This window comes from Aulonocara stuartgranti (assembly GCF_965226115.1).
Source record: "Aulonocara stuartgranti genome assembly, chromosome: 1".
Lineage (NCBI taxonomy): Eukaryota > Metazoa > Chordata > Actinopteri > Cichliformes > Cichlidae > Aulonocara > Aulonocara stuartgranti.
Window position 1 is genome coordinate 18,734,282 of NC_138939.1, and position 27,407 is coordinate 18,761,688.

Below are 27,407 nucleotides of genomic sequence, written 5' to 3' on the forward strand. Positions count from 1 at the left end.
TAATCTTAAGGGGTTTTTTTTTGTGTGTGTGCAGATGCATTTTGAAGCTGCTAAGCTGCTGAGCTTCACAGAAGAAGAATTCATGAAGGCTCTAGACTGGGGGAAGTAATAACCACTGAATGTCTCCACTTCTATTTTTTAAAAGCTAAAAAGCTTAACAGTGGTCACTGTTATTTTAGGATACTTCTTTGTGTTGTAGGCCTCAGTTGTCTCTCAGAACATTGTCAGAAAAAATGATAAGTAGATTTGGTTTGTCTCTTCAGTTAAACATTGGCAGACTGAGTTGCCACGTCTGTTTGGAATGATGTTAACTCAGTGCCTGTCAGCACCTCTTAATAAAAATATGTCCCTGAATCGGTCCCTTGTATCTATACTTCTGTAACTCTACACTGCCCTCTAGTGGCAGATTGGAGGAGAAGCATCTAATCGTTGGCCTCCCAGCCATCATCAGAGAACGCATCAGCCTGACGTGTTTTAAAGTGTTTTCTGAAGTCTTCGTCTAAGTGTTCCAGGTCATCCTCCCGCAGCAAGCCCTGGAAACAAAACACAAGCGGTCATACATGTGTTTGATCTGAAGCTGCGTAAAATTATTTGTGACTCGTGTACCGCCTCACACCTTAGGCAAGTATCCAAGGAGTTGTGTCGCATGACGCTTCAGAAGCCTCTGCCTCTCTTCTTCAACGATCTGTCTCCGCAATGCCTCTTTCTGCTCCTCAATCGCTCTCTCTTTAGCCTCCAGCTCCTGGAAGAGCAATCAAAATATCACAAAGCACATCATTAAAAGTATACATTAAGATAAAAAAAATGATCAAAGAGAGTAATTTGCACCATGTCGGCCTCCTGCTGTCGTCTTCTGTCCTCTATTAGTTTCTCCACCTCACGTTTGTGTTCAAGCTGCTTCATGCGTCGTTTCTGGGCGTTCATCTGCTCTATACGGTCGTCCTCTGCGAACTTGGCCATCATCATCTTCCTGAAGGCCTCCTCTTCCTCTTTCTCAGCCTGCCTCCGCATCTCTTTGAAAGCCAGCTGCTCCTGGAAGGTCTGTTGCATCATCAGCCTCTGTCTGATTTTCTTCTCCATCTCCTCCTGTTACACAAAAGAGTAAGAGCGAGTGTCACACAGAGAATCAGACAAGCATTCACACCATACAGTCAATTCAAAATCGCAACATAACACACTCTTTTTCCTGTGGAAGGAAGCTGGGCAGAGTAAAGCTCCTTACGATTTCTCTCTGCCTGTTAGCCTCTTCTTGCTCTTCCAAATAAAGCTCCTGACGAACGCGCTCCATCTCTTCACGCTGCTGCTGCTCCTCCTCAATCTTCACGCAGAGCTGCAGAGGACAGAGACGTTAGTTACAGATGCACTCCGGCGTCGTCACCAAAGAGTTAAGAAGCCGAGAGTCTTCACCAATTTATGAAGATGCTCCTTCGCCTCTTCTCTCTCTTTGAGCTTGGCTATCCTGTCCTTCTCCATGTGCTGCTGCTGCATGGCAAACTCCATGATGCGCTGGTTCTCGGCCTCCATCCTTTCTCGCTCCATGCGCCTCCACTCGGCCTGCTGTCTCTTGAACTCTTCGATATGCTGCTGAGTGGCTCGGACTTTCTCCAGTTTCAGCTGCCGCTCCCTTTCAGGAAAACATTTCAAAAAGTCACTCATCCTGTGCTACCTCTGCATCCCGTTTAGAAGGAAGCTGTTGTCTGAGACACTTGCTATTGTTTTTTGCAGGTATTTTTTTAACTAACCATGAAGAGATTATGAATTAGTAGCGACTCACGTCTGATCCTCCTCGTAAATCTTCCTGACGATCTCGTCCACCATGAGCTTCTCTTTGAGGAATTCCTCATACGCTTCCTGTCTCCTGCGCTCCCTCTCCATGAGCTGCTGCTCCAGCTCTTTCTGATACTGCACCATCTCCTCCTGGCGCTTCTGCTGCAGCTTCTGCTGCTCAACGGCTACCCGCTCCCGGTCGCTCCTCATCTTGCGAGCGTAGTCTGCCTCTTCCCGCTAAAAGACACATCATATTTATACAACCTACAGACTTCAGAGCAGCCTTTGTATTCTTTGTACTTACCCAAAAGTAGTAGTTTTGGGTGGGGAGAGTTTTGGGTGTTTTCTGTTAAAATTTCCACACTTCAAGAGTATTTGTTATATTCAAAGAAAGTCTGCCCTCAGGACTCACCATTGTCTCAAACCTCATGGCCTCCTGCTCAGCAATCTGTGCGGCTCTGTCCTTGTTCAGGTACGCAGACTTCAGCTTCAACTCCAGCTCTCGAAGCTCCGTGCTGAAAAATACACAGAGAAAATATTTAACAGGCAGAAAGTGACAAATGTCAAATGTGTTTGTTTACTGACCCAGAGCCTCCAGTAAGTCAGGGTAACGAGGTCAGTGTGTGTGTGTACCTGTTCTCTTTGATATACTGCCTCATTTTCTCCTCTTTCTGCTTATCGTGGTTGATGCGGGCCAGCTCCCTGGCCATTCTCTCTTCCTGTTCAAGCTGCTTTTCCCGGTTAACTCGATCCTCCTCTGCCTGCGAATCACATTTATTTATCACATTTAAAGCTCAGATAAGAGAAAAGTGTCAGAGGGATATTTTTTCAAAGTTTGGATCTAAAATCTGTAGTCAGTTATTGATTATGAAACAAAATAACTCCTGGCCACAAACATGTGCTGCTGTCTCTCTGTGATCTTTTGTTCTTTTTTTGTTCTTAGGGGGTAAATATCATATAATTTTAACTCAAGGATAAGACAAAGTGCCACCTGATGCTCTAGGGGCTTGAGTCTGTGCCCAATAGGCACTGTTCCTGTCAGCACTGTCAGTATTGGCTTTTTAAGGATTAACTATACTAAAAACAAACTCAAAGAACAAGTTCTTCTAGTAATCAAGCAGAAATCTGGGAACAACCTTTGAATTTTCCAGTATGGCGAAGTATCAAGTCACAAGGCATTAAAATTAACATTTTTAGTTGAATTAACATTTTGGATCCATGGACAGTAAACTCCTCACATCTTAATCCGATCAAGACTTGGTCAATACTTTAAAAAGCATGTCTTATTTTGGATTGTAAAGAGTTTAGCTGCAAAGATACTGGTCTGATGTAAAATCAGAAATGGAAAATATATTAGATCTGAAATTGGAGACAAATTCCAATAGGTGAGGCTGAGATGGTCTGGACAGGTGCAGCGGAGGGACATTGGATATACTGGACAAAGGATGTTGAAGATGGAGCTGCTAAGAAGGAGGAAAAGAGGAAGATCTTAGGGGGAATTCATGGCTATAATTAAGGACGGAGGGTTGGTGCTATGGTGAGATAGGAGTTGATCCACTGTGGTGATGGGAACAGTGAAAGAAGAAGATTATATATGTAAATGGAGATGGTCTCAAAATCTCTTATTCTATGCCTTTATACTAGATGTATTCCATTACTTTATTTATGCTGCAAGGAAAAACAACTACTGCTTTATTTAGTTTCATTTGGATACTTTACATGCATTTTAATTAATTCCAGAAGAATTTTATTTAGTTTTTCATTTGAAGTATTTGCTATTATGCTGAAAGGATTTTTCTGATTAAAAATTTCACCAGATTTCAGAATGGATCCATCTCTCACCTGTAAAAGTGAAAACCAATATATTCAGAAAAATAAAACCGAATAGAGCGTGCTTAAATGTCAATTGTCACCCCCGAAACAGACACACAAACCTTGAGCAGTGCGCTCTCTATCTGCTTCTCCTTGAGCTCCTGCTGCACCTGTCGCAGGTACCTCCTCCTCTCGAAGCCCTCCTCCTCCCTCAGGCTGGCCTGGACCTGCCGCTCTCTGTCCACCCGCTGGGCCTCCTGCTGCCGGTGCTGCTCCTGGACCCGCCGCTGAGCCATTAACCTCTGCTGGTGGCTGTACATCCTGTTACCACTCTGTGTCCACAACAATAACACGGGAGGAGAAAACACGTGACCAGAAACCTGCGTTATGTTAACTTTGAGGTCGTGAACTAGCAGCCAAGCTAACGTTAAATTTGCTTCTAGGATTTACCATGTTTGAGGTTCTTCTCCTGGATTCCCGCTTTCTCAACTCAAGCCTTTAACTTTCTTTAACGCAGAAAACTTCGAATGTACTGAAACGAATGTTAATCCTCGGTGTTTCTGAGCGGGTCAGTAGCTGCCGCAGGTTACCTCGGTCAGTTGTTTAGCGTTTTGTTGTCCTGGGAACGCTTGGTCTTCCTAAACTGGGCCAATGAGTGAGCGTTGGCAGTGACGTCAGGCCCGGGAAACTCAAACCGGTTTCAGGATGGAGGATTGTTTCTAGGATACACGCCATGAATAACTGACGCACTTCTGAAGGCAGGTGAATGTTTATCACAGTGTTAACAATGTGTCTAATAAATTGTCAGAAGAAAATAACAATAGATTCCACGTTAATATTTGATATAGGAATACTTTTGCTATCAGTTTAGAGTTTTAGTTTTCAGTTGTTTTCAGCTGAGGTTAGCTTTAGGAGATGCATTGCTTTTTCCATTTTAGCTTCTAATATTTTTATTTAGTTTCATTAATTTTTGATTAGGTCTCGGAACTCTGTGAACGGTAGTACCAACAACAACTAGTAGCGAGGTCTCATTACCACAGGGGGCTGCTGCTGCAAGCACTAGCTGTAGAGAAGTGAGGAAGAGATGAGAACCATAAATGCCAGGGCCAATTTTTTGTCTCAGTCCAGCCCTGCTCATAGTAACAAGTCTGACCAAAGTGACTACAAATGTTTTTTCCAAGTATGGCTTTTTAGTTTTCCTCCTAAAGAAATCTCACCACTAGCTTCAAGATCAAAATATTTCCTTGATTAAAAGAGGTGTATGTGGCCAACAAACAAATCACACTCAAACTGGCTTGTATTAAAGATTTATTTACATAACAAAGAAGAGGAACACTTGGATCTAAGCCAAGAATGTTGATCAGAGGAAAATGTGTTCTAAGGGGAACCATAGTTTTATAAGAATGTATTAAAAACAGGTTGGATGGGGGTACATTTATAGCGCCTTAATAGACATAGATGCATTTACAAACTTGCTGTACTGTACAAGTGAAAGATCTTTTTTTTGTTTTTTTGTTTTTTAAACAAACCTTCTGACATTTCAAGCCAAGTAAAACAAACACACAGTATTGTAAAAAATATTTCCAGATCCCCCCCCCCAGTAATTGTAAATCAAAACCCATCTAGTACCTAATCCAAAAGGTATTTATTTTATAAGCTGGATCTGTCAACTCTGTTAACACAGTGAAATCTACCTAATCTTTCACTCAATGCTAAAATATTCAGGTTATGTTCACCTTTAAAACGCAAACCTTTCAGAGCTGAGATCACTTTCCATGTGGGGAAGGAACCCCCCCCCCCCCAAAAAAAAAAACATTCCACGTATTTTCCTAATGGTTTAAATCAGATGTCTTAGTGTTGATAAACTTACTTAAAACCAGCAGGTGATCAAGGTAAATATGTGCTACATCACTTTAACATTTTTACACTTGCTGCACAGCAACCTGACTCTATATAAAGGGAGCAGCTTTGAGGTTCGTTACAAATAAAAAATGAAAGGAAATAAAAAGCACATACACAATAGTAGCAACCACACATTAAAAACCCAAAACACTTTGACTGCCTCTCACTTCCTTGATCCTCTTCCTCCTATCCTAATTAATACAAAACACCAGGAAAACCTATGGATGGGCCCAAGCTGCTTAAACATTCAGCAATTACAATATTTTTGCAGGCAAATTTTTAGGAGGACTACATGCAGAATTTAGGTATAAGTAATTTGAGCATTCTGTGCCGGGAAGTGGGATTTCTTTTTAAGGAAATCTGGTGGTCTTGACAAATTTATGTGTCAACATTTTTTGACAATCACTGCCCTCTTTAGACCGGCAGGGCGCCAGACACTTTGTGTGTTGGGAGGATCTTACAAAAGAATCAAAAATATTTAGTGGGAATACTCCTGATCAACTTTGCAGGGTAAATAAAACTTTACTGGATCTACTTTTTTTTTTTTTTTATTCACAAATATAAAGACGTTTTACATCTAGTACACTGGTGAGGTGTTTTCTGAATAACGGGAAGTCATTGTTTAGTTAGTCTGTACAGGTTTAATCTGACTGAGGCTGCTGGTCTACAGTCGCACTCTCTGCCGCAGACACAGAGTCGGGACGCTGATCTTCCTCATCTCTGCTCTCTGAGATCTCGTCACAGAGGTCAGGTGTGCTGGAAGACGGTAAAGCGGGCAGCACCGACGTCTTTGAGTCATCTTCAGAGGAAGCCTGGATAACACTTGTTCCTGTGGAAATCTCCTTCTGATCTCCTGCTGGTAACGGCGACTCTAATTCTGGTTTGTCAACAGTGCCGATGGCTGCACCTCCAGATGAGACACATTCAGCTTGTTTTGGGTCCGTTTCCTTTGGTTTTTGAGCAGGTGAGGCTGTCAAGACGTACACTTGGACTTTGGCTGGCTGCCCCACGATGAGCTGCCTGTGTGAAGGGAAGAAGACGGCATTATAACGACGTACTTCAGATTGACGTTCAGCTAACATGCATTTTCTACCAACAATTTAAAAAAATATGAACCTACTCATGAACAGTTATATATTAGGGGTGCAACGATACACAAAATTCACGGTTCGGTTCGATACAAAAAAAAAAAGTTCATGCCTTTTTAATTTGTCATTTATTAAAATTATAAATATATATTTTAACTCAAAAGTACAGTTTTTAAATTTAATGTTGCTGAAACAACAAAATAATAATAAAAATCTATCTGATCAAGAAATCACTCATCTTTGGCAAAGAGAGTTTATTACAGAGAAATGGCTCTTTCCAAAATAAAAGCTATACTATACGCTTCTTCTGGGGTTTATTCTCAGCAGCGTATTAAACATAGCAGGTCCCCATAAGGAGAATCATGTGCTAACGGCTGTCTAAATGACTCGGGTAAAGTTTGTAGCATGCGTGCTTGTTGTTTTTGTCTGCTTCCACTTGTCTTTGCACTAAGATGATGTTGGCGTAAATGTGCAGTCATATTCGTTGTGTTCCCACTAGTGCTGTCAGCGTTAATGTCGTTAAAATGACATTAACGCCATAACGCGGCAAATCTCCCTTAACAAGTTACCGCAGATCGCCCCATGCGCAAGGCTGGACAGCGTCAACAAGCTAACTGCGCTAACGCACTAGTTCCCACCAATTGAGCATTGCGTGCATAGCTGGACTGGCCATCGGGCTGGCGATTTTTTGTTTTTATGGGCCGATCGATTTTTTTTTTTTTTGGAAGGGTATAAATAATGAAAGGTGTTGGATCGGCCAATTGGTCATGATCGACTCTGGGCTGGACCAATTACAGCCGAGGAGGTCGGATGCACCCTCCCCCTTGTTTAGCAATCTTATAGACGAACTAAAGAAAATGGAGAACAAAAAAAGGAAAGGAGGTGCAGAAAAAAATTAGGGCCAAAAAGAAACAAGCCCTTCAGGCAGACGCTGCCAAATGTGTAAAAATAACTGAATTGTTTGGCGGTAGCTATGGCATAGCTTCCACAGATTTAGCAACATCAGCAAGTGGTGGAGGCCAGCAGGTGGATAAGGGAAAGGGGAGGCAAGAGGAGGAGAGACCCGAGGCGGCCGCCGGTCATAGTGGCAGAGGAACTGAACTTCAGGTAAGAAGTCAGGTATTTTTTTGTCCCAGTCCAGCCCTGATTGCGTGGCACATCCGACACACTGTTTTACTTTTGTCCATGACTTTTGTCCATCAGGGTCATGCTTCACATGAAAACCAAGATAGTTCCAAACGCCAGATCTGAATGAGGGTGGGGGAGGTTCAATTTGCCATGTTGCAACGAACTTAGCTTCTGTCTTGCTAGCTTGCTCAGTAGTCGAACGCAGATCCACTGAGCGCTCAACACAGACAGCATCGTCAGAAGAAAAGTTGATAAAATAAATAAAAGATTTTGTATTGTTCGATACATACAGTGGGGCAAAAAAGTATTTAGTCAGCCACCGATTGTGCAAGTTCCCCCACCTAAAATGATGACAGAGGTCAGTAATTTGCACCAGAGGTACACTTCAACTGTGAGAGACAGAATGTGAAAAAAAATCCATGAATCCACATGGTAGGATTTGTAAAGAATTTATTCGTAAATCAGGGTGGAAAATAAGTATTTGGTCAATAACAAAAATACAACTCAATACTTTGTAACATAACCTTTGTTGGCAATAACAGAGGTCAAACGTTTACTATAGGTCTTTACCAGGTTTGCACACACAGTAGCTGGTATTTTGGCCCATTCCTCCATGCAGATCTTCTCGAGAGCAGTGATGTTTTGGGGCTGTCGCCGAGCAACACGGACTTTCAACTCCCGCCACAGATTTTCTATGGGGTTGAGGTCTGGAGACTGGCTAGGCCACTCCAGGACTTTCAAATGCTTCTTACGGAGCCACTCCTTTGTTGCCCGGGCGGTGTGTTTTGGATCATTGTCATGTTGGAAGACCCAGCCTCGTTTCATCTTCAAAGTTCTCACTGATGGAAGGAGGTTTTGGCTCAAAATCTCACGATACATGGCCCCATTCATTCTGTCCTTAACACGGATCAGTCGTCCTGTCCCCTTGGCAGAAAAACAGCCCCATAGCATGATGTTTCCACCCCCATGCTTCACAGTAGGTATGGTGTTCTTGGGATGAAACTCAGTATTCTTCTTCCTCCAAAGACGACGAGTTGAGTTTATACCAAAAAGTTCTACTTTGGTTTCATCTGACCACATAACATTCTCCCAATCCTCTGCTGTATCATCCATGTGCTCTCTGGCAAACTTCAGACGGGCCTGGACATGCACTGGCTTCAGCAGCGGAACACGTCTGCCACTGCGGGATTTGATTCCCTGCCGTTGTAGTGTGTTACTGATGGTGACCTTTGTTACTTTGGTCCCAGCTCTCTGCAGGTCATTCACCAGGTCCCCCCGTGTGGTTCTGGGATCTTTGCTCACCGTTCTCATGATCATTTTGACCCCACGGGATGAGATCTTGCGTGGAGCCCCAGATCGAGGGAGATTATCAGTGGTCTTGTATGTCTTCCATTTTCTGATGATTGCTCCCACAGTTGATTTTTTCACACCAAGCTGCTTGCCTATTGTAGATTCACTCTTCCCAGTCTGGTGCAGGTCTACAATACTTTTCCTGGTGTCCTTCGAAAGCTCTTTGGTCTTGGTCATGGCGGAGTTTGGAGTCTGACTGTTTGAGGCTGTGGACAGGTGTCTTTTATACAGATGATGAGTTCAAACAGGTGCCATTCATACAGGTAACGAGTGGGGGACAGAAAAGCTTCTTACAGAAGACGTTACAGGTCTGTGAGAGCCAGAGATTTTCCTTGTTTGAGGTGACCAAATACTTATTTTCCACCCTAATTTACGAATAAATTCTTTACAAATCCTACCATGTGAATTCATAGAATGTGAAAAAAAAATCCGTCTCTCACAGTTGAAGTGTACCTCTGGTGCAAATTACTGACCTCTGTCATCATTTTAGTTGGGGGAACTTGCACAATCGGTGGCTGACTAAATACTTTTTTGCCCCACTGTATGTGTACCGAACCGAAAGCACTGTATTGAACGGTTCAATGTCGATACGAGTATTGTTGCACCCCTATTATCTATAGATATGACACACTTATTAATAATAAATTTGCCTCTTAATGTTTTACTAAGTCATCTTAAAGGGGCACTCCTACGTCCACATGTTTATTAGTCACAAATCACAAGACGGAGCATGTTGGTTCGGTTTTAGGCCTTAATTTGCTACACTGTCCTCATCAGTGACCTGGCCTACTGTAAGACCTCAGTAACGCCTGTCGGTCCCATGAAACAGCCGCTCTGGACTGAGCTGTAAATAAAGCTGCAATGTTTGCAGCTTTGTGCATTAGTGGAAGAAGTGTAAATTGCAGGATTTTATTTTATTTTTTTAAATTGCTGCATCCACCAAGTTTTTTCAGGTTTGGGGAAAAAAAGACTAATGCTGTGAAAAGAGTCAGAGTCATGTATACAGTCCTCACAAACAGTAGTTTTTGGTTTTAATGAGTATCATGTGTCAAGTTTTGATTATTTGAAAATTACTTACACACACTTCCAAATAAGTAATTTATAAATTTTAAACTTCACATATTTTATCTATCTCACAAAAATCAAAAAAATCCAATGCATTTGTATCGTATATCTTTCTGCTAATTCCATCCTCAAAGATGCACCTGCAAACATTCACTATAGAGAGCGTGGATTGTGTGTGTAGACTCCATTTCACACACAATGTAACTTCAGAAGCAAAAGACAGTAAATACAAAATGTATCAAATTAAGGTCCAGTGTAAATATTAAAATGTTAACTATAAAATTTAGCAGTCAAAAGACCTATTTTGAGGAAGTACTTGATGACAGGAAGAAACGTCTGACTGAACCAAACTCAACCATCTGATGCAACTAGTTGAGAGGGATATTACATAAGCTGCAATGTAACCAGTTATAACACTATAAGGTTACTGAAGGTTATTGTCTCAAATAAAATGACCACATGCAGGCCAAATACTGCAGACACAATAAAAAATGCTGATGGTGGCCAGTGGTATCCCTCTGCCTCCTAGCAGATTATCGCATCGTATTTGCAAGAGTTTCAGAAAATTTGACCTCTGACCCTAACTATGAGTTTAAAGAGATTCAAAGTTGTCTGAGAGTTTTAGTAACTACACCTGTGGTATCAATTTGAAGATCCTACATCACTTTGTTCTGAAGTTATCACATTCACAAATCTGGATGAATTGATGTCGTTTATGACGGTAAAAAGTTCTAACAAACCTCTTTTTCCCCTAACCTCTTTGATAACATCTACACAGACACATATTCAGCCCTGAATTATTCTCCACAGCAAGTCAGTTACTATTGTCCACGATTCATGTAATTGTGAGGTTATTTCAGTTTTGTATAAAGTATAACAGGACTGAATAACAGAATATAAGAGATTCTACCTTTGCAGACGCTGGAGTTAATCGAGGTGTATGATATACAGATATCTCAATCTCTGTTATGTCTCTATTTTGACTATATTTTAATCTGTTAAAGTCTGTTGCAAGTTGTTCAACTTCATGAAAGCAAACTATAAATTGAAAAGAGTGCCCCTTTAAGTATTTAGTGCATTTTCTTTAGGTCTTCAGTGTGTTTCAGAGATTCACTACAAATCACAACATGTAAATGTTGGGAGCGGTTTCTACTCACACACGATCTTTGGCTTTCATATCTGCTGGGTTAAAAACAAGAAACAACTTTTTCAAGCAACGTGTGAAACTAAACACTGGCCATGACTCCAGCGGTAGTGAAAGACAAACACAAACCTTTCTCAGCTATGACTTTGCATACGTGATTCGGCCGATCGTTTAAATGTTTGGTCATCAGGTCGCCACGTGATGCATCGACGAGAAGGTCACAGTTGAGACAAACCAACGTGAACCTGAAAACAGAAGAAGAAATTTTATTACTATTTTAACTCAGATTTACTGCCAAGTGAAAGTATAACTTCAGAAGTACTCTTACTTTGAGGCCAATGAATTTTTCTTGTGATCCATTTTCAAAAATCTGTTCTTGGTGATGGTGCTGTGAAATCTGATTTTTTTTTTTTTTAAAAGAAAGAAAGTTTTGTCATAAAAAAAGTCAGCAGATGCTAAAAGTCACTCAAATATCAATGGAAATCAGGGTCTTGCTGACCTTATCATATGATTCCCGATAGAAACTTTGCAACTTGTGCGATATTTGCATGCGCCGCAACTGGAAACCATTGGGAAATGAGAGAAAAAGTCGTCCACGTGTGCGTTGCATTCGATGCATGTGTAAATCCCTCCGCTAGCACTGAAAGCACAAAATGTAACACTTTAAGATACTGTTAATGATGATTTGAATTTCTCATTAGTATGATGCATTGTCTGCTGAGAGGTCTGTAGCTTTCTAATTGTACAGTCCGACTTGTTGTACCACTACATCATCTTATGTCTGATCTGCTTAAAAGCCCAAATAATGTGACTGAAGCCAGCAAATCGCTGTTGATTACTGAGCCTAATTAGCCAAATATCACACACACACATTAATTTTTTTTAAAGACAGAAATCCTGCTATACTCCATGTTATTTTTACTCAGCCTAATGAAGAGTGTCCAGAAAATTAATTGGAAATACAGTCATTTATTTTGTGTACTGCGGGGCTTTAATAACCTCCATTAATTTGCTCCCACCCTGCCTTGGATACCCAAGAGGTGGGGCTCCATGTTAGTGGTTGTGGTGCAATTTTAACCACATGCAAAAGACCCATTGTGTCATTAAGATAAATGATCTGCACTTTAGTGAAGACTGCAGTGTAAACATTTAATTTATTTAAAGACTACAGTCATTTTAAAGGGTCTTGATATTTAACTTCTTAATAAATTTGCATCAGCTCAAATTGTATTAAGGGCTCAACGTTTGCGACTTCACAATAGTTTAAAAGAGTCCAAATGTATTTATTTACACCACCTACAGTGGAACGCAGGAACAAGTAATCCAACAAGAGACAACTACAACTAGAGCGATTGATGCAATGATGCCATGAAAATGTCAAAAACTGATTGGTTGGAAAAAGCTGTCTTTAACAAGAAAACGAATAGCAGTCCACAAGCAGAGGAGGAACAACAGCCAACATTAGCAGATGGTTTTGTTTTTTTTTTTTTACACATCTGACACCGCCCCCTGGTGACAACACACAGCTACAACAGGTAGACATGGGTCACATTAAATCCTGAAATAAGAAAGTCTGTGATGGCTTTGTCTGTGAAAAGTTTTATAATAAGGACTGCTGAGATATTGATCAGGCTGTTGGCTGTGCGAAGCAGCGTAGCTGAAGCTGAAATGAGCCAAGAGTCCAGAGTGTGAACTAATCCAAGCAAATAAAGAGCGAAATCCAGAGGACCTGAATAGCTCGAGTTTCAGATATGAAGAAATGGCTGAACCTTCGTGGCAGTTCTAATGTTATCATACCAAGTGAAGTTTTGAAAAAGAACACTCTGAAATCTAAATTGATCTTCACTGATGTTTACATGCTGCACATCTTTAGAGTCTGCTCCTGAGTGCTGTGTGAAAAAGTTGCCAACCTGAGATTCCTGAGTGCCAGGTTGTGCTTGGACTGAGGGTTTTGCTTCTTGCTCTGAGGCATCTTTGCCTTTCCTGTTTCTGAGGTGGTTGGTTTAGACTTAGATACAGTAACATGAGGTTTTATTGGATGATTCACACTCAGACTTTCTGTACTGACGACAAAACCAGGTTGCTTAGGGGACACCGGCAGTGCAGGTGACTTTCCTGTGAGGGAAGCTCTAATGGTCACCTGCAGTGAGAACACAACACTGGATCAAATTTACATTTCTTTAACATTTAACATAATAGCACAGATCTTATTATGACTGCCTCAGACCTTTGTACCAGGAGGAAGGCCCTCCAGGGCTTTAGGCTTCCTAAAAGTCTTGTGGACATGAGACCTGTGCTCCACTTTCTCCTTGTAGGTGAGAAAATTCAGTCTACATTTTCCACAGCGATGGATCTTTTTTTTCTGAAATTGGGGGGGGGGGGGGGGGGGGGGGGCAGAAACACAAAAAAATGTGATTAATAAGTGGTTCTATGGGAGGCTAATAGCTGATATGTTTCATTTGGATTCGCTGAAAGAGTCTAACAAGTACGAAACAGACTAATTTCACTTCTATTAATAGAGTGGCAATTAATTTTTTTTGGTTCTAATTCAACCAAATTTATTGCTTTGTAGGGCAAGAGAAGCAGGTTTTATTGTGGAAGCTTTTATGTATTACACTTGTGTGCTCGGCAGACACCTAAATCAATTCAAACTTGGAGGTAATGGCAGGAACCAAAAACAACTCCAAGCCTGTAAATGTTTAAAATTTCCTGGAGAAAATCTGAATTCACTAAACTGTATTTTGCACTGCGGCAGTTAAAACTGACATCTGTTTCTGAAAGGCGCTCAAACCGAGGGTGAACTTAGCTTCATACCTGATGTTTCATGTAGTGCTGCATGTATATATGACTAGTTCTAAGAACTTTGAGACAGAAGGGACACAGCAGGTCTTTTGTGTTTTCGTGGACGCTCCTGAAATGTGTCTCCAAATCAGAGAAGAAGGAAGACCTGTAATTGCAAACCTGTGGAAGCAGTAAAACCACAAATTCAGTACTGGCCACCGATTCTCTGCACACATTAAAAGAAACTGTAACCCTAAGACGAATGCAGACCTGGCACACATAAGGCATTTCCCCAGGTTTGTGGTTTCCCTTCATGTGCTCCAGAAGCACCTGCTCTGATTCAAACGCCAGCTCACATATCTTGCAATTGGCTAAAAGGGAAAAAAATAGAATAAAATCAGATATGGAAAATAAATTTCTAACCAAAAAGCCAGAATGAGCTTCATGAATCATCGTGTTATACTTGAGGATTCAATTGGGCTGTGAGCACTCTCAATGTGGCACTGCAGCTGGAACGGGGTCATGTACTGTCGGTAGCAGTGGTGGCAGGTTGTGTGGCTTTCCCAGCTCTCGCTGTTCTGCTTTTCCAGCTCCAAGTGGTGTTTCATATGGTTCATGAACCTGCAGCGAAGAATGGAAACACACAGAGCACGGAAATGTCAACCAACTCGTTAGCATGTGGCAGCCTTTGAACAATTAGCCAGCTTTTAACTGTTATCAAGAACAGACTGCTGACGTTTATTTGAACTGACGATTCAGGCCTCAGTAAAGACCTAGAGACCACTCAGAACAGGTTGCTAAGAAAAATCGGTGTTCCCAACTGGTTCGCAAATAGTTGGTCACAAAGATGTATTCTTAGTGATTGCTTTGGTTGCTAGCATCGCTTGCCCATAAAAGATGCTAGCTTGTCTGCAAACACTAATTATTTGCAGAGTGGAACTGAACCTGTGAAAAGCATGAAGCAGGCTAGAAAGAGCAATCGCCTTCATCGAAAAAGTTTTGAAACCTTTTGGTTTTAGCGTCGAGGCACAACTGTGCTCATAAGGCAAACGGCCGTTTCTGGTTTTCATCGTGTTTTCATCTTTGTTACAGATCAGTGAGTAGTTGCTGAGTGTTTGCAGACATGACTTTTGCGACTTTTGTTAATCTGCTCATTACCAAAGAAATCACAATGAGGCTTTCAGTGTAGCATCATATCATTACAACTGATATCCCCTAGCAACAGCCAGCAACCACTCATCATCCAGTTGTTACCAAGTTACTGGAGGTTGCCAACTGGTCTCTAGCCCTGTGTGATTGAAACCTTAGAAAGTATGAAATGGATGCATTTACCCGTATTTATTCATTCTAGCCCAGACCACCTGCTGCTGGAATGCAAAATTAATCTTAATAATTGCTTTTCATACTTTAAATTATATGAAAACATTAGTCAAACTTTTTTCCCCCCATTCATGTCTTATTATATTTGTTGCACCTGTAATATTGAATCCTGAATCCTAAGAAACAAAAGGTGGAGTGAGTAAACTAAGAGTAACATTTTTTTTTAATTAATTTTAAAAAAGTTCATTTCAGGTTATAAACGAAAGGAAGAGTTTCTATAATTGTTCACAAATATACTTTATATGATGAACAGGTGTTCTGACTTTACAGTTCAGTTTTTGCTCATTATTAACCCTGTTTTAAATGTATTTAAATTGGTTAAATTTAACCCATAACAAAAATATATTTTCAAGATATTAGTGTTGGTACTACTGATTGAAAATTTTGGCAGGCCACTTATATATTTGTTGAATAGTTAAAGATCAGCTTAAACCTGTTGAGATTAGCTACAGTGCATGCTAACTGAACTTACTCCACATCTGTATACTGCTGGTTGTCTAAGCCCTACATTTTCAAAGCTGCTACATTAAAGAATTAATTTATAAGCCAGAAACTATTAGGTGAGCTATTACTTTACATTTAAGTGTATTTTCCACACAGCCCTTCCATTCATTCATCATAACAATGTTTGCGTTTGGTCAGTACAAACAGCTCAAGGTTGAATAAATAAATACACAAGTGCGGACTTGAACAAATTTGATCACGATTTATCTTTAAAGAGAAAATAGGTGCACTAAAACAGCATCAACTTTAGCTTTGTGGGGGAAAAATTAAATATTCATGGCCTGTGTACATGCACCGGATCCAGGTCCCAAAGGTTTTTAAGATGAATGAAGCGCTCTGCTCGCGCTTCACTTTCTAAGCATGTATAATGGCTGCTATAATATCAGCAATTACACAAAGATTTTTGTTTTGCTTAATGATACAGTGCCCCACGGCTGCACTGAGCACCTCCTCAGCTACCTGCCACTGCTGCCCTGACGAGGCATGGCCCATTTTTCAGCCTGCACATTCTGCTACCTCAGCTCCCCTAATAGAAATTTTTATGTGGCTGATCTCTGACCTCCGCTGTGAGAGTGTGGTTGCAGTACAAATGTGTTCTCCCATTAAAAGCAGCTTACAGAAGCTTTTTTTGCCCCACTGTTCTGAAGCAAAGTTATTTAATCAAAGGAGCACTTCTTACGCCACCTAAACTAGCAGTCATTTTTCATCTCTACGCCCATGAGGGAAAATGGTCAGATACTGTCATCCATCTGAGACAAAAGCTGCAGTTAGGGCAGAGGCAGATAACCTCCCTCCCCATCCTCTCTTTTGTTTTATTGGCACTGGACACAAAGTCCTTGAAAACTCAGTTTGGTTTTTGAACATTATGTGTGTAGACAAAACAAGCCAAACACTACAGCACTGTCTATAAACACCATAAATATTCACTAATACTTTATTCAAATCCATGTTAGAGTTGGAAAAGGCAGATGGTTTTGCCTTTACTCCCCTTCATGAAGGGAATGTTGATTTCAAAATATAATTCCCACAAATTAACAATACCATTGGAGTTTAGATCAGTATCCGTATGCCTTCCTATTACTGAGCAAAACAGAATACTAAAGTTGAATAATTACTACTAGACCAACCTGCCTATTTATTACTGTAATACAATCAGATGTTCCCCAGCAGAAAGCGATTAGCCTGGTTATGAGGTGAGCAGCCACCTGTAAACCGAGCTGCTCAGACTTCCTTAAAGCAGGAAGCCCAATTACTACTATAAAACAATAACACGACGACCCAATCTAATGGATATTTGGAGCAAATATATGCTGGTTAATTTCTATTTAGTGACAAGGAAACACACATAAAAACAAACCAATATTTGTAAATGTATAGTACATTATATCCTCCTGAGACCCAGCCTATTCATTTTTTCCTCTATTTTGGACATTTGTTTTCTTTCTATATCTTATGACTTGTTTGAGCTACCCTTACTAGGTGCCGATGTGCTCACAGAGGACATGCTGGCCCTTCCAATGATATCTCATATGTTTGGGTGGCTTCTTTAAGCTCCAAAGAGGCAGGAAATCATAAAATCAATTTCCTCAGTTCTCAGGAGGATATTATGCATATTAATATAGTGGCATATGTACCAATCAAGGAGTAAGGTCTGATTTAGACTTTTGGGGAATCTTTGTAGAGCTTTTCATGTAACTTGCGCAAGTGGCCGAAGTCATTGCTGACATTTATGGATGTGCACCATTCATTATGCTTTAATTACTGTGTATTTGCGTCCTGTTGTTTTACATGTGGTGCCAGCCAATAGGAACCAATAAAATAATGTAAATAATTCAAACTTACAAAGGCAAAATGCTGAAATCAGCAAGAAGTCTGCACTCTTTGTGGGAAAAATGACAATTCATAAAGAAAAATTATGGCTATCTACTTAAGAATGAAAGCAAATTTTCCTACCTGATATTATTCTTGAGAACTTTTAAGCAGCTCTGGCACTTAAAGGTGGTGTTGGTCTTCTGTGCCTCCTTCTTTTGCACGTCTCCCTCAAAGTTACCGTAATAGAAATCTGCGACCAGCATGATGCGCTTGTTTGAGTTCGTGTTCAGGGCCGCTGGAGCTGTGCTTCCTCCGTTGGCACGGCAGTTCTGACATAAACGGATTAAACATATTAATGTTTCATGGAAACCAACACACGAATGATTGTTTGCTAAAACTGACGGGCTTTTAAAAACATTATTTTATATAATTATTTCATATAATCCCATTTGACAATAACATATTCTTACCAGAGTTTTACTCACCATCATGTGATATTTTAGAGCTTCCTCTGTGAGAATTTCTTCTTGACAATTGGGACACTTTCTCTTTACCATGCCATTTTCCACTCTGATGACTACTTTTTGTGGTGCTACAGAAAAGGAACTGAAGGTTAAACTTAATAAAATACAGCAGGAACTTGGATTAGAATCTTTTTGAGTTTAAAAAAAAAAATTGTCAATAAAACTTACACAAGTCAGGCTTTGATTTTTTTGCTACGTTGTCCATTTCCTGTGGTGCCAGTCCTCGTTTCAGTAAGCTCTGATCTGTACCGAAATGTAAAACAATTGACAATTGAGATAATTGAGCTGCCTGAGGCTAAAAACACAGTTGTTTTTTTTTGTCACAGTTCCACATTTTTATCCCTAGACTCTACAATAAACATACACTAGAGGTATACACAGCAAGAGGTTGTGAAGAGGTATATTGTTTTCTTTACTTTTTCATCTTTGTGGTCTTGCTACTTAATTTCACTGTGCAAGCAACTGTATACTGACAATAAAAGTTATATGTTCTAAGTTCTACAAGAGTAGCTTCACATGATTCATAGATCAAAATAATCCAACAATTCCTGCACTTTCTGAACCAATACATTTTAATCTCCTCCCCCCTTAAAGTTGACTTTTTTCTATTTCACTGCTCTTCATTAAGGTGTGAGCTAGAGCTTTTGACTAATAAAGACTATTTGCACAAATACGGACCTCATTATCTGAAACTTTGGCTGTGTTTAATATGAGGAACCACCACTACAAAACATGTACACGTGGCAGAAAAAAAAAAAAAAAAAAAATCAGGAAAAGCAAAATAGCTAACTTTTAGAGCGTTACCTCTGCTATTGGTGTCCTTTGCAGACATAGAAAAGGTCTGAAGAGGTTGTGAGGTGGATCTGTTTGGTTGAAGCTGACTAGGCTGTGTTGAGTATACAGCAGGACTCTGGACATTTGACAGTGTCACAACATTGTTGCTAATTTGTTGCACCTGTGGCCTGTGGACAGCGCCAGGTATGACTGTGGCTGGAGAGACCTGCTGAAAAATCTGCTGCTGACCAGCTGTAAGCAACAGGATACGCACTTGGCATTGCAAGACTCAAACTAAAGAAAATAAACAAACAAAATATAGTGCAATGAAGATTTACTCACAAAAGGATTACTATATTAAACTGAGATTTACCTGGAATGATTGTAATTGATGGTCTTGGGGGATACGCGGCCCCAAAAGAGGCAATAAAGTCACTGCTATTTGTTAACTGTGGAGAAGTGACAATAAAGCCCTGAAAAAACAAACAAAAATCACCCTTATCAGCTTCTGTTCCTTCTGTGCCTGCTCTTATCATTTAGTTTTTTGGTATTTAGAAACACTTAAATGCAAAAATACCTGATTATTGACAATAACAGGCTGTGGAGTTACTGTTGTCAGACTGGTTGGTACAATACTCTTTGTTTTCCCAGGTATATTCAATGGCAGCACTATTGGTGAGGGGACCACAGCAGGCTGAGGAGGGGGGCACTTTACTTCTTGTTTCGCTGCACTTTTCCTTTGAGGAGTCGGAGGGTTAGAAGGCTTTCCATCCTTCTGGTTATTCGCTGTGAGAACATTAAGGGGGGCAAAAATAGGCAATTCAACAACAACAACCAGAAACAAAGTCAAAGCATTGAAAACTTAGAATTTTAGCAGGCAATATGTGCAACTTGCTGGACAACAAGTAAAAACCCTAGAAAAACAACTTCTGTAATGAGCTGCAATTGACTAAAAATAGCGAGTTACAGAAAATTAAATGTACACTATTTCTCCTCTGGATGCTGGGACAATATAGGGACATTTATACGTCCGAACTGTGTTTGGTACAACTTGCAGTTTGTGGGTTTCTCTGCCTACAGTTTATAATGCACTATCCAATCAGTTCCGCAGTATGTGGGTGAATCTGAGCAGAGAGTATAACCCTGTACACAGTTCAACAATTTATCCTGCTACTTCAATCTGCAGTAACATCATCAACAAACCCCATCGACTCAGTTCTACTGGCAGTCATACGTGGCAGCCATAACATTACCACCATCATGTTTGACAGATGATGTGATATGCTTCAGATCACGAGTCAAAGAACTGCATCTATTCGTGACAGCTTTTTTTCCCATTGTAGGCTTTGTCAATGACACATTTACTTCCTCATAACTTCACTAGATGGTGTACAGGGTGGCGTACTGAGGCAAAAATTTACAGACATTGTCACCGTCTCCTTCCAGAAAACACGACCCAATTATTTAAAAAAAAACTATGAATCTTGTATGCCTGATGGCATAAATGAGTACTATAGAGTAAACTAAAACAATCTAGCAGGACAAACAGCTCTACATGTCAGAGACAATATTTGATCTGGTGCCAGAAATTTCTTTGAAAGGACTTTTATCCTGTCTCCAAATGGTTAAAAGTGGACATTTAGTTATCCTATATTTACAAGAGCATATTAAGAACTGGGCGATACTGTGCGGATGTTCCCGAATATTTAACAAACTAATCTGGATCTGGGCACAGGGAAGCTCTCCAGGTAAATTTCAGCTTTGGTGGAGGAATCCAGTCTGTTTTTGTATTATCATACATTCATTGGTGCCATTAAAGTTTAAACAATAAAATAAGACGTTTTTATATTTCTAAAAATGTGGTGTAACATACAGAGCACTCCAACAAAGATGGGCTCATCGTCATCATCTTCTATCAAGTGAACTTCAGGAACTTGTTTCTGCCACGGCTCCAGCTCCTCCTCTACACACTCCATAAAAAGTTCGGACATTGTGGACCTACAACAGAAAAACATTAAAGTTACTGCTTCAGCAAACAACACACGTATCTCCCATCAGCCACTTTGAGATGAAATAAGAAACACAGATATCACTGATGGTGGCCCACTTAGGTACAGATCCTTGGATGATCTAATTATTGAAAGAAAAAAAACAAACAAAAATGGTGTTCCCAAAGTATTTCATGATAAACTGTCGAAACAGGCATTTGATCTTTACCTGTGATTACTTTTTCTGATTATGCCTATTAAAAAAGTAACGATAAGAATCGCTGCAGCAAATGCATGGAAAACGGGTTACTGGGAGAAATTCGATTCAGGTGTGCAATCTGAGCATCCGGTGCCTGAGTCTGCACCAAAAAAACTGCAAAATCTGCATTTGGCATACAGCTGGTCAGCACTCGGTTCTACAAGAATAAACAAGCTGAGCATAAAATAAATGACCCCTGATGAGGGCTTTACTAGCTGGAGTGGGGCTGCTTTTAGTAGAACTGATAATCGATTACTCAACATGTTAAGTAGCTAGATTTCTTAAACTTAATAAGAAGAGACTTTGTGTATTCAAACGGATTTCCTTGAATTTAGATTAGAAATTGATTATAAACTGGTGGTATACTCAGATGCTACCATTTGACATGGCATCTTGGGGTTATGCCACAGCGTTTTAAGGGTGATGCCACGACCTATCCCGGCTTTTTGAGACGGTGCCATTACATACCTCGTCCAAACAGCTGAGCTGCCACAGCTGTGTGGTTGTGGGTGTGTGTTTTTTTTAATAATGTCTTTACTGTGGCTTTTTTGAAATACTGGAATGTCACAATGTATAGTGGTTGTCTGGAAATGTTTTTAGGTTGGCCATGGTTTGGAATAAGTCAGAAAAGTCAGAATTCTGAGATTAAAGTCAGAATTCTGACTTTTTTCACCGAATTCAGGAAAAGAAGAAAAAGAAGAAAAAAAAAAAAGACGTGCCCACTTTTTTCCCCCCCAGTGGCCCTAATCCTCTTTCGTAAGGACCTGATCAACAAACTAGCTCAATACTTCAATTTAACACCAATCAAACAAAAAGCTAAGAAAACACCCAAATCACGAATCAAAGAAAATAACATAGTTCAGACAAATGACTTCATCTGGTTTGGTTTTAAACAATTCTGACTTATCCTCTCCAAATGCCTTGGCAGTGTGCGGCACCACCCCAAAATGCCACGGAATCATCTCCATATGCTACAGCATCACCCCAAACGCCGCAACAGATTGAGGTATTAGTCTAAGCAGCCATGGCATCACCCCTAAATGACATGGTAAGCCTCCACCATGGGTGCCACAGTTAGAGGCTGATGCCACAATTTGATCCAGCCCTCAAATTGCATGGCATTTCATTGCATCTGAGGGTGCCACAATAAGGGGCCGATGCCATAATTTGAACCAGCCACTGGCGCATAAACACAGGTACCTAAATATTATACAGTATGTGATTAGTCATTTGACACCGGACGTGAAGAAAAGCAAACTTTGTAGCTTATCCATCCACCGCCGCTTATTTCTACAATAAATCTCCAGAAGTATTAAAATATGCAGATAAACTGTTAACTTAGTGACTTAGTTAGTCTGATACAAGACTGGTTAAATTATACAGCTTTTTTTTCCTTTTTTTAACATGGAAAAAATACCTGCAGCAAACAGGGGTGAGTCTAAAGGGGGGTATGGGGTGCACGAGACCATACTTATTCCAAGGCTTTCATAACATTTTTCAGACTAAAAGTGAAATAATATAAAATATTTTATTCATTAAATTGCATTAATGTTTAAAAATAAAAGCTTTCTTCACAAGCCAATTAAAATGTAAAAGGGCCATTAAACTCTGAGCCACTGACCTGAGGGTTGTTAGGTCAGACACAGAATTATTATTAATATGAATTAACATCTGCAACATCATGTCTTTTTTCAGCTGCATTAAAACTTGCCTCCGATTAATTTTAGAAAGCCTTCTAAGAAGACAGAGTAAAGGTAAGACGTGAATTTTTTTTTTTTATCTTTTTGATATTTATTATTTCTCATTAATAATACAAAAGTATTTCTTATTCGATTACTTGATTAATTGATGGAATAATCGATATACTACTCCATTCTGAAAGTAATCAATAGCTGCAGCCCTAATGGCATCACTTTCACTTCATGGCGCACAATGTTTGGCCAGTTTGTTTAGATTTTTATTTATTTATTTTTGCTTTGAATACATGACTTTAAAAAAACAACAAAAAAAACAAATTTTAAACATGCTTCAGGTTATTTTCAATCTGGAAAAATCTCATTAGTGGGTACCATTACCGTTTTTTTTACCCTACAGTACAAACCCCTGATTATTTACAGTGATTATTGGTGAACAGGATTTAAACTGGGTCTCAGTGCTTTGGTTTTTTGTGTTGTGGAGACCCTAAAAGGAGCTTTTATAAACTGAAGGTTTTACAAAGCTGTGTAATTGACGTTAAGGCGGTGACAACACTGCCTGCTGGTGTAGCTGTGCTCAGTTTCTATTGTATAATAGTCATACTAATGCCTCGCGTTTTAATGCATTACTTATTTGGGCCTGAACGCTTTTATAGCGACAAACAACTAACTGAAATTGCATGCACAAATGCACAAAGGTCTTTAATTTTAAGCGAGCTCACCTCAGTGCACATTTCATAAACACATGAAAACAGGTAGAGTAAATGAAGACATTATTGTGTGCTACATTCAACAACAGAACAGCTAACGTCATGTTAGCCTAGCTCCCTCATAGCGAGCAGCGCTGTTTGACGTTAATGTCTCTTTTCACTAGCGGCAGAGCTAATGCTAAGGTCCAGTTTTCTAGTGCTGCTCCTGCTCTTCGGCCGCTGCAGTCTGCCACAATATTAGAGCATTAAATGCAAAATCAGATTTTAGAGCTGCGGCACAGTGTACTGTCAGATCATTGTATCATTATTTTGCAAGAGTAACCGGTCATCGAGCAAAGCCTCATAACATTAGCCAGAATCGGTTAGCATGCACACATTTTCTGGGACAAAGCCTGCACCGGTAGGACGTGTGCTTAAACACAACTCTTTCACTGCCAGCTCGCAGTTTAGGGGAAAAGCTGTGTCTACATACCAGTTTCGGCACAGTCCTTGAGCTGAGGACGGCGGATTTCAGAAAGAGCGGGTGCACATCACACACACCAAGGGATGTATCGCTGCCCAAAGGCGGCGGAAAAGCTCGGCGTGTGCGGACCAATACCCGGTGCTCCTCGCTGGGAACTTCCTTTCAGTGATGTACTGCTTCCTGGTCTCGCCATCAGTTCTCTCCACCTGCAAAGGAATAACCAGCTCAGCAAGACACATTTGCACACATTAAATAAACATTTGTTTAGGTCTGCATTTTTATTCAGTCATTACTTTTAGATATATTTCTAAGTAATCAAGGGATGTGTAGATAATTAAAATAAAACAACATATACTTTGTCTCACATTTAGGAAATTCCTATGCAACATGACAAGACAAATATCTTAATGAGGTAAAAACTAAAGTAAAAAATATACACAGTAAATGATGTCAGATGACATTAAAAGACCCTTAAATCTTCGTGCCATGAGGTCAACAAGGTGCAGGAAACATTCCTCAGTGATTGTGGTCCATATTGGCGTGTTATCCTCCTGGAAGCAGCCGTCAAAAAATCGGTACATGGACATGGTCAGCAACTATACTCAAGCAGGCTGTGGGATTAAGCAATGCTCAGCTGTAGCTAAGTTTCCCAATGTGTGGTAAGAAAATATCCCTCACATGGTTACACCACCATCAACAGCCTGAACCACTGATCAAGGCAATAAGGATTCATACTATTTACACCATCTGAATATCGCAGTGGAAATGGAGTCTCAATGGACCAGGCACCATTTTTCTAATCTTCTATTGTGCAGTTTTGGTGAGCCCATGTGAACTGTCTCAGTTAACTGTTTTTACCTGGTAGGAGTGGCACTCGGTGTGGTCTTCTGCTGCCGTGACCCATCTGCTTCAAGGTTTGACATGTTGTGCATTTAAAAATGCTATTCTACATACTTTAGTTGTCAGTTTATTGACTTTGCAGCTCATGGTGCAGCTGCTGTGATGGGAAGGAAAGGAACAGTCACACTCGTATTTTCTCTAATTTATATGTTCAAAAGTTTACATACAAACTTAAATATATACACAAACTCCCTTAAATCTGTTAATAGGTGGTGCTGAAGGTTCTGCGTCTTTTATCTTGGCAAGGCCGAGACCTATTAACTTCTTGTTAGTGGCATTAGAAATACGTGCATACAAACTTCTAATGACATCTGTAAGTGTATTTAACTGCAGGTTAATAACAAGCTGTCTTTAAAGCTGTTTTGTAATGGAAAAGTAATTATTCATCAAAATAATTCACAGAAACAAACAAGATTACCCGTTATTACCTGAAGAAACATTTTTTGACAAGCCCTGAATTACCTCTGAGTAATTAATGGTACATAGACTGCACCACACCTGCCATCTGCTCCTGCAGCTCTCACTGCAGTTGTTTCAGATCGTTAGATTAAAAACAGATCTGCTGATAGAATCAAGTGATGCATGATGCACACAGCATAATAAAGCATAAAATAACGCTCTGTTTATCAAGTCAAGTCAAGTCAAGAAAGCTCTTTAATATATTCTTATCCACTGTGATCTCCATCTGCTCAAAACTGCAAATGATAAAATACAGTGATGACACAAAATGACACATGTCGACTCTTTGAGATATTACAGATCTTGTAGGTGCAGCAGGGAAAGCAAATGATCAATAAAACACCGCATTTTCCAATTTATAGCCAGTTACATCATTCTGAAACAGCTGCGCCGATCAGATCTTAGCCAACAGGCAGAGGCTGTCCAGACAGTTAGGTACTGAATACGGATACTTTGCATGACTCGCAGTTTATATTGTTACTTATTTATCTCACGCTGGGTCTAGATGCAGACCTTCTGTTCATGTACTGTCGGAAATAAGGCCTTTTAATGCGTTTCCCTTAAAGAAACTTTCTTCTGATTGGCTACCTCTTTCATCAGCAACTGGGAGGGGCTTCCGTGATCCTGACCATATTATGGTTATGCCTTCTGTGACGTTTTACAGAGCCAAGATTTGGGGAAACAACAACAACAACAAGAACAAAAAAAACGTCAGGATCTGAGTGTTTGGAACAGACTGAAGTGTTTGGCTCATAAGGATTACTCATACATGTACTGACCTCGTTATCTGAAACTACAGCCGTGTTTAATATTCATATCCACCATTGTGAGAATCCAGAAATGACAGAAATGACAGAAAACACAACTGTTCACATTTACATTTATATTCCTCTTATTTTTTAGCATTTATTTTAATTTAATGTAGACAATATCCACTGGGGATCATCAGTGCTAATCTCTTGTGTGTCACTTTTCAAATCAGGGGATGCAGATTTATCATCATGGCAGCAGATTCTACTCTCAGATCAAGGTCCTCATTTCAGTCTTTGCTCTCCCCTCACCACAGCTCAAGGGACTTCTTCAGTTTCTCTCTGTAGCACTGTAAGCTGTCCTCTGATGACTTATACTGTAATTTGGCAGAGTATAAATAAAACTGAATTCTACGTACAATTAAATTTGCTCTGGCTCAGTTAAATCCATCTCCCACCTGTCCAGAATACAGAGCCCAGAGAATGAAAGTGTCTCTGATTATAATGAATAGAGTACGTAGTAAGTAAAACTACTGCAGCAGGGAAATGTCTGTGTTCATCTGTGATTAGTATATTAGTAGGGGCAAGGAAAAGGTTAATGATATAAATAACTGATCCATGTTGGTCTTCATTACAAACTTTACAAAAATTTTAAAGGTACACTGTGGAAAATCTTACTGCCAAATGTAAGGAGATTGCAAACAACTGAATTCTATTTTCTTACCCCTCCCGCAGAATCCTAGCATCACAGGATGAAAGATGTTTAAAAAACTGTTACGTGTCTGCAGACTGCCTGTTTTCTCCCTCTCCTTTTGCTAGCCATTTCCCAAGGTAGACTGCAGGCTGGTGTCATTTTGGGAATCTCCACCTAATTAGAGGGAGGAGGCTTTGAATGGACCAACTGGGATTGAGGACACCCTTATAAAAGGAAACTCACCTGTGGCTAGAGGGGGCTCTTTTCTCCTTGGTTAGGGTTGCTTGGCACATGTGTTGAGCTGCTCTGGTGCATTTCTTTTGTTTGTCTAAAGTCTGGGGGACCCTGTACATTTCCTCATGTAGGCTGTTTTCTGTTAAACACACCAGATAAGAAGGTTGTTGCCACCCATGTAATGTTTGAGCTTATTTTGTAAGCTGAGGACTAAGACTTTTTTTTC

General features: G+C 40.1%; 2 protein-coding genes across 2 annotated transcripts in view; one reads left to right on the forward strand and one right to left on the reverse strand.

The window, feature by feature from the left end:
• tex9 (testis expressed 9) overlaps positions 1–354 on the forward strand; it is a 32,172-nt gene extending 31,818 nt beyond the window's left edge. Inside the window, exon 13 of the mRNA XM_082512151.1 lies at positions 35–354. Coding sequence (XP_082368277.1) covers positions 35–109 — 75 coding nt within the window. The 3' untranslated portion in view covers positions 110–354. The remainder of the gene's footprint in view (positions 1–34) is intronic.
• Positions 156–24,376, reverse strand: LOC309708894 (uncharacterized protein). Its single transcript, XM_082537244.1, has 27 exons — positions 24,155–24,376; positions 20,905–21,029; positions 19,609–19,817; positions 19,405–19,504; positions 19,062–19,283; positions 18,426–18,500; positions 18,219–18,325; positions 17,875–18,062; positions 14,501–14,658; positions 14,308–14,408; positions 14,071–14,217; positions 13,484–13,618; positions 13,167–13,396; positions 11,756–11,896; positions 11,585–11,653; positions 11,386–11,501; positions 11,270–11,294; positions 6,126–6,501; positions 3,702–3,911; positions 2,401–2,528; positions 2,180–2,282; positions 1,775–2,004; positions 1,408–1,624; positions 1,223–1,330; positions 829–1,086; positions 617–742; positions 156–533 (listed from the first exon to the last, which is right to left on the reverse strand). The coding sequence occupies exons 2-27, from the start codon at positions 21,020–21,022 to the stop codon at positions 423–425; spliced, it is 4,008 nt and encodes a 1,335-aa protein (XP_082393370.1). The 5' UTR covers positions 21,023–21,029; positions 24,155–24,376; the 3' UTR covers positions 156–422.
• Positions 24,377–27,407: the final 3,031 nt, after the last annotated feature.

Coding starts and splice junctions, on each gene's coding strand:
- LOC309708894 (XM_082537244.1), bottom strand. CDS start 21,022: ATGTCCGAACTTTTTATGGAGTGTGTAGAGGAGGAGCTGGAGCCGTGG. Junction 14,218..14,307: donor AAATGCCTTATGTGTGCCAG/GTCTGCATTCGT, acceptor CTGCTTCCACAG/GTTTGCAATTACAGGTCTTC. Junction 11,654..11,755: donor ATCGGGAATCATATGATAAG/GTCAGCAAGACC, acceptor AAAAAAAATCAG/ATTTCACAGCACCATCACCA.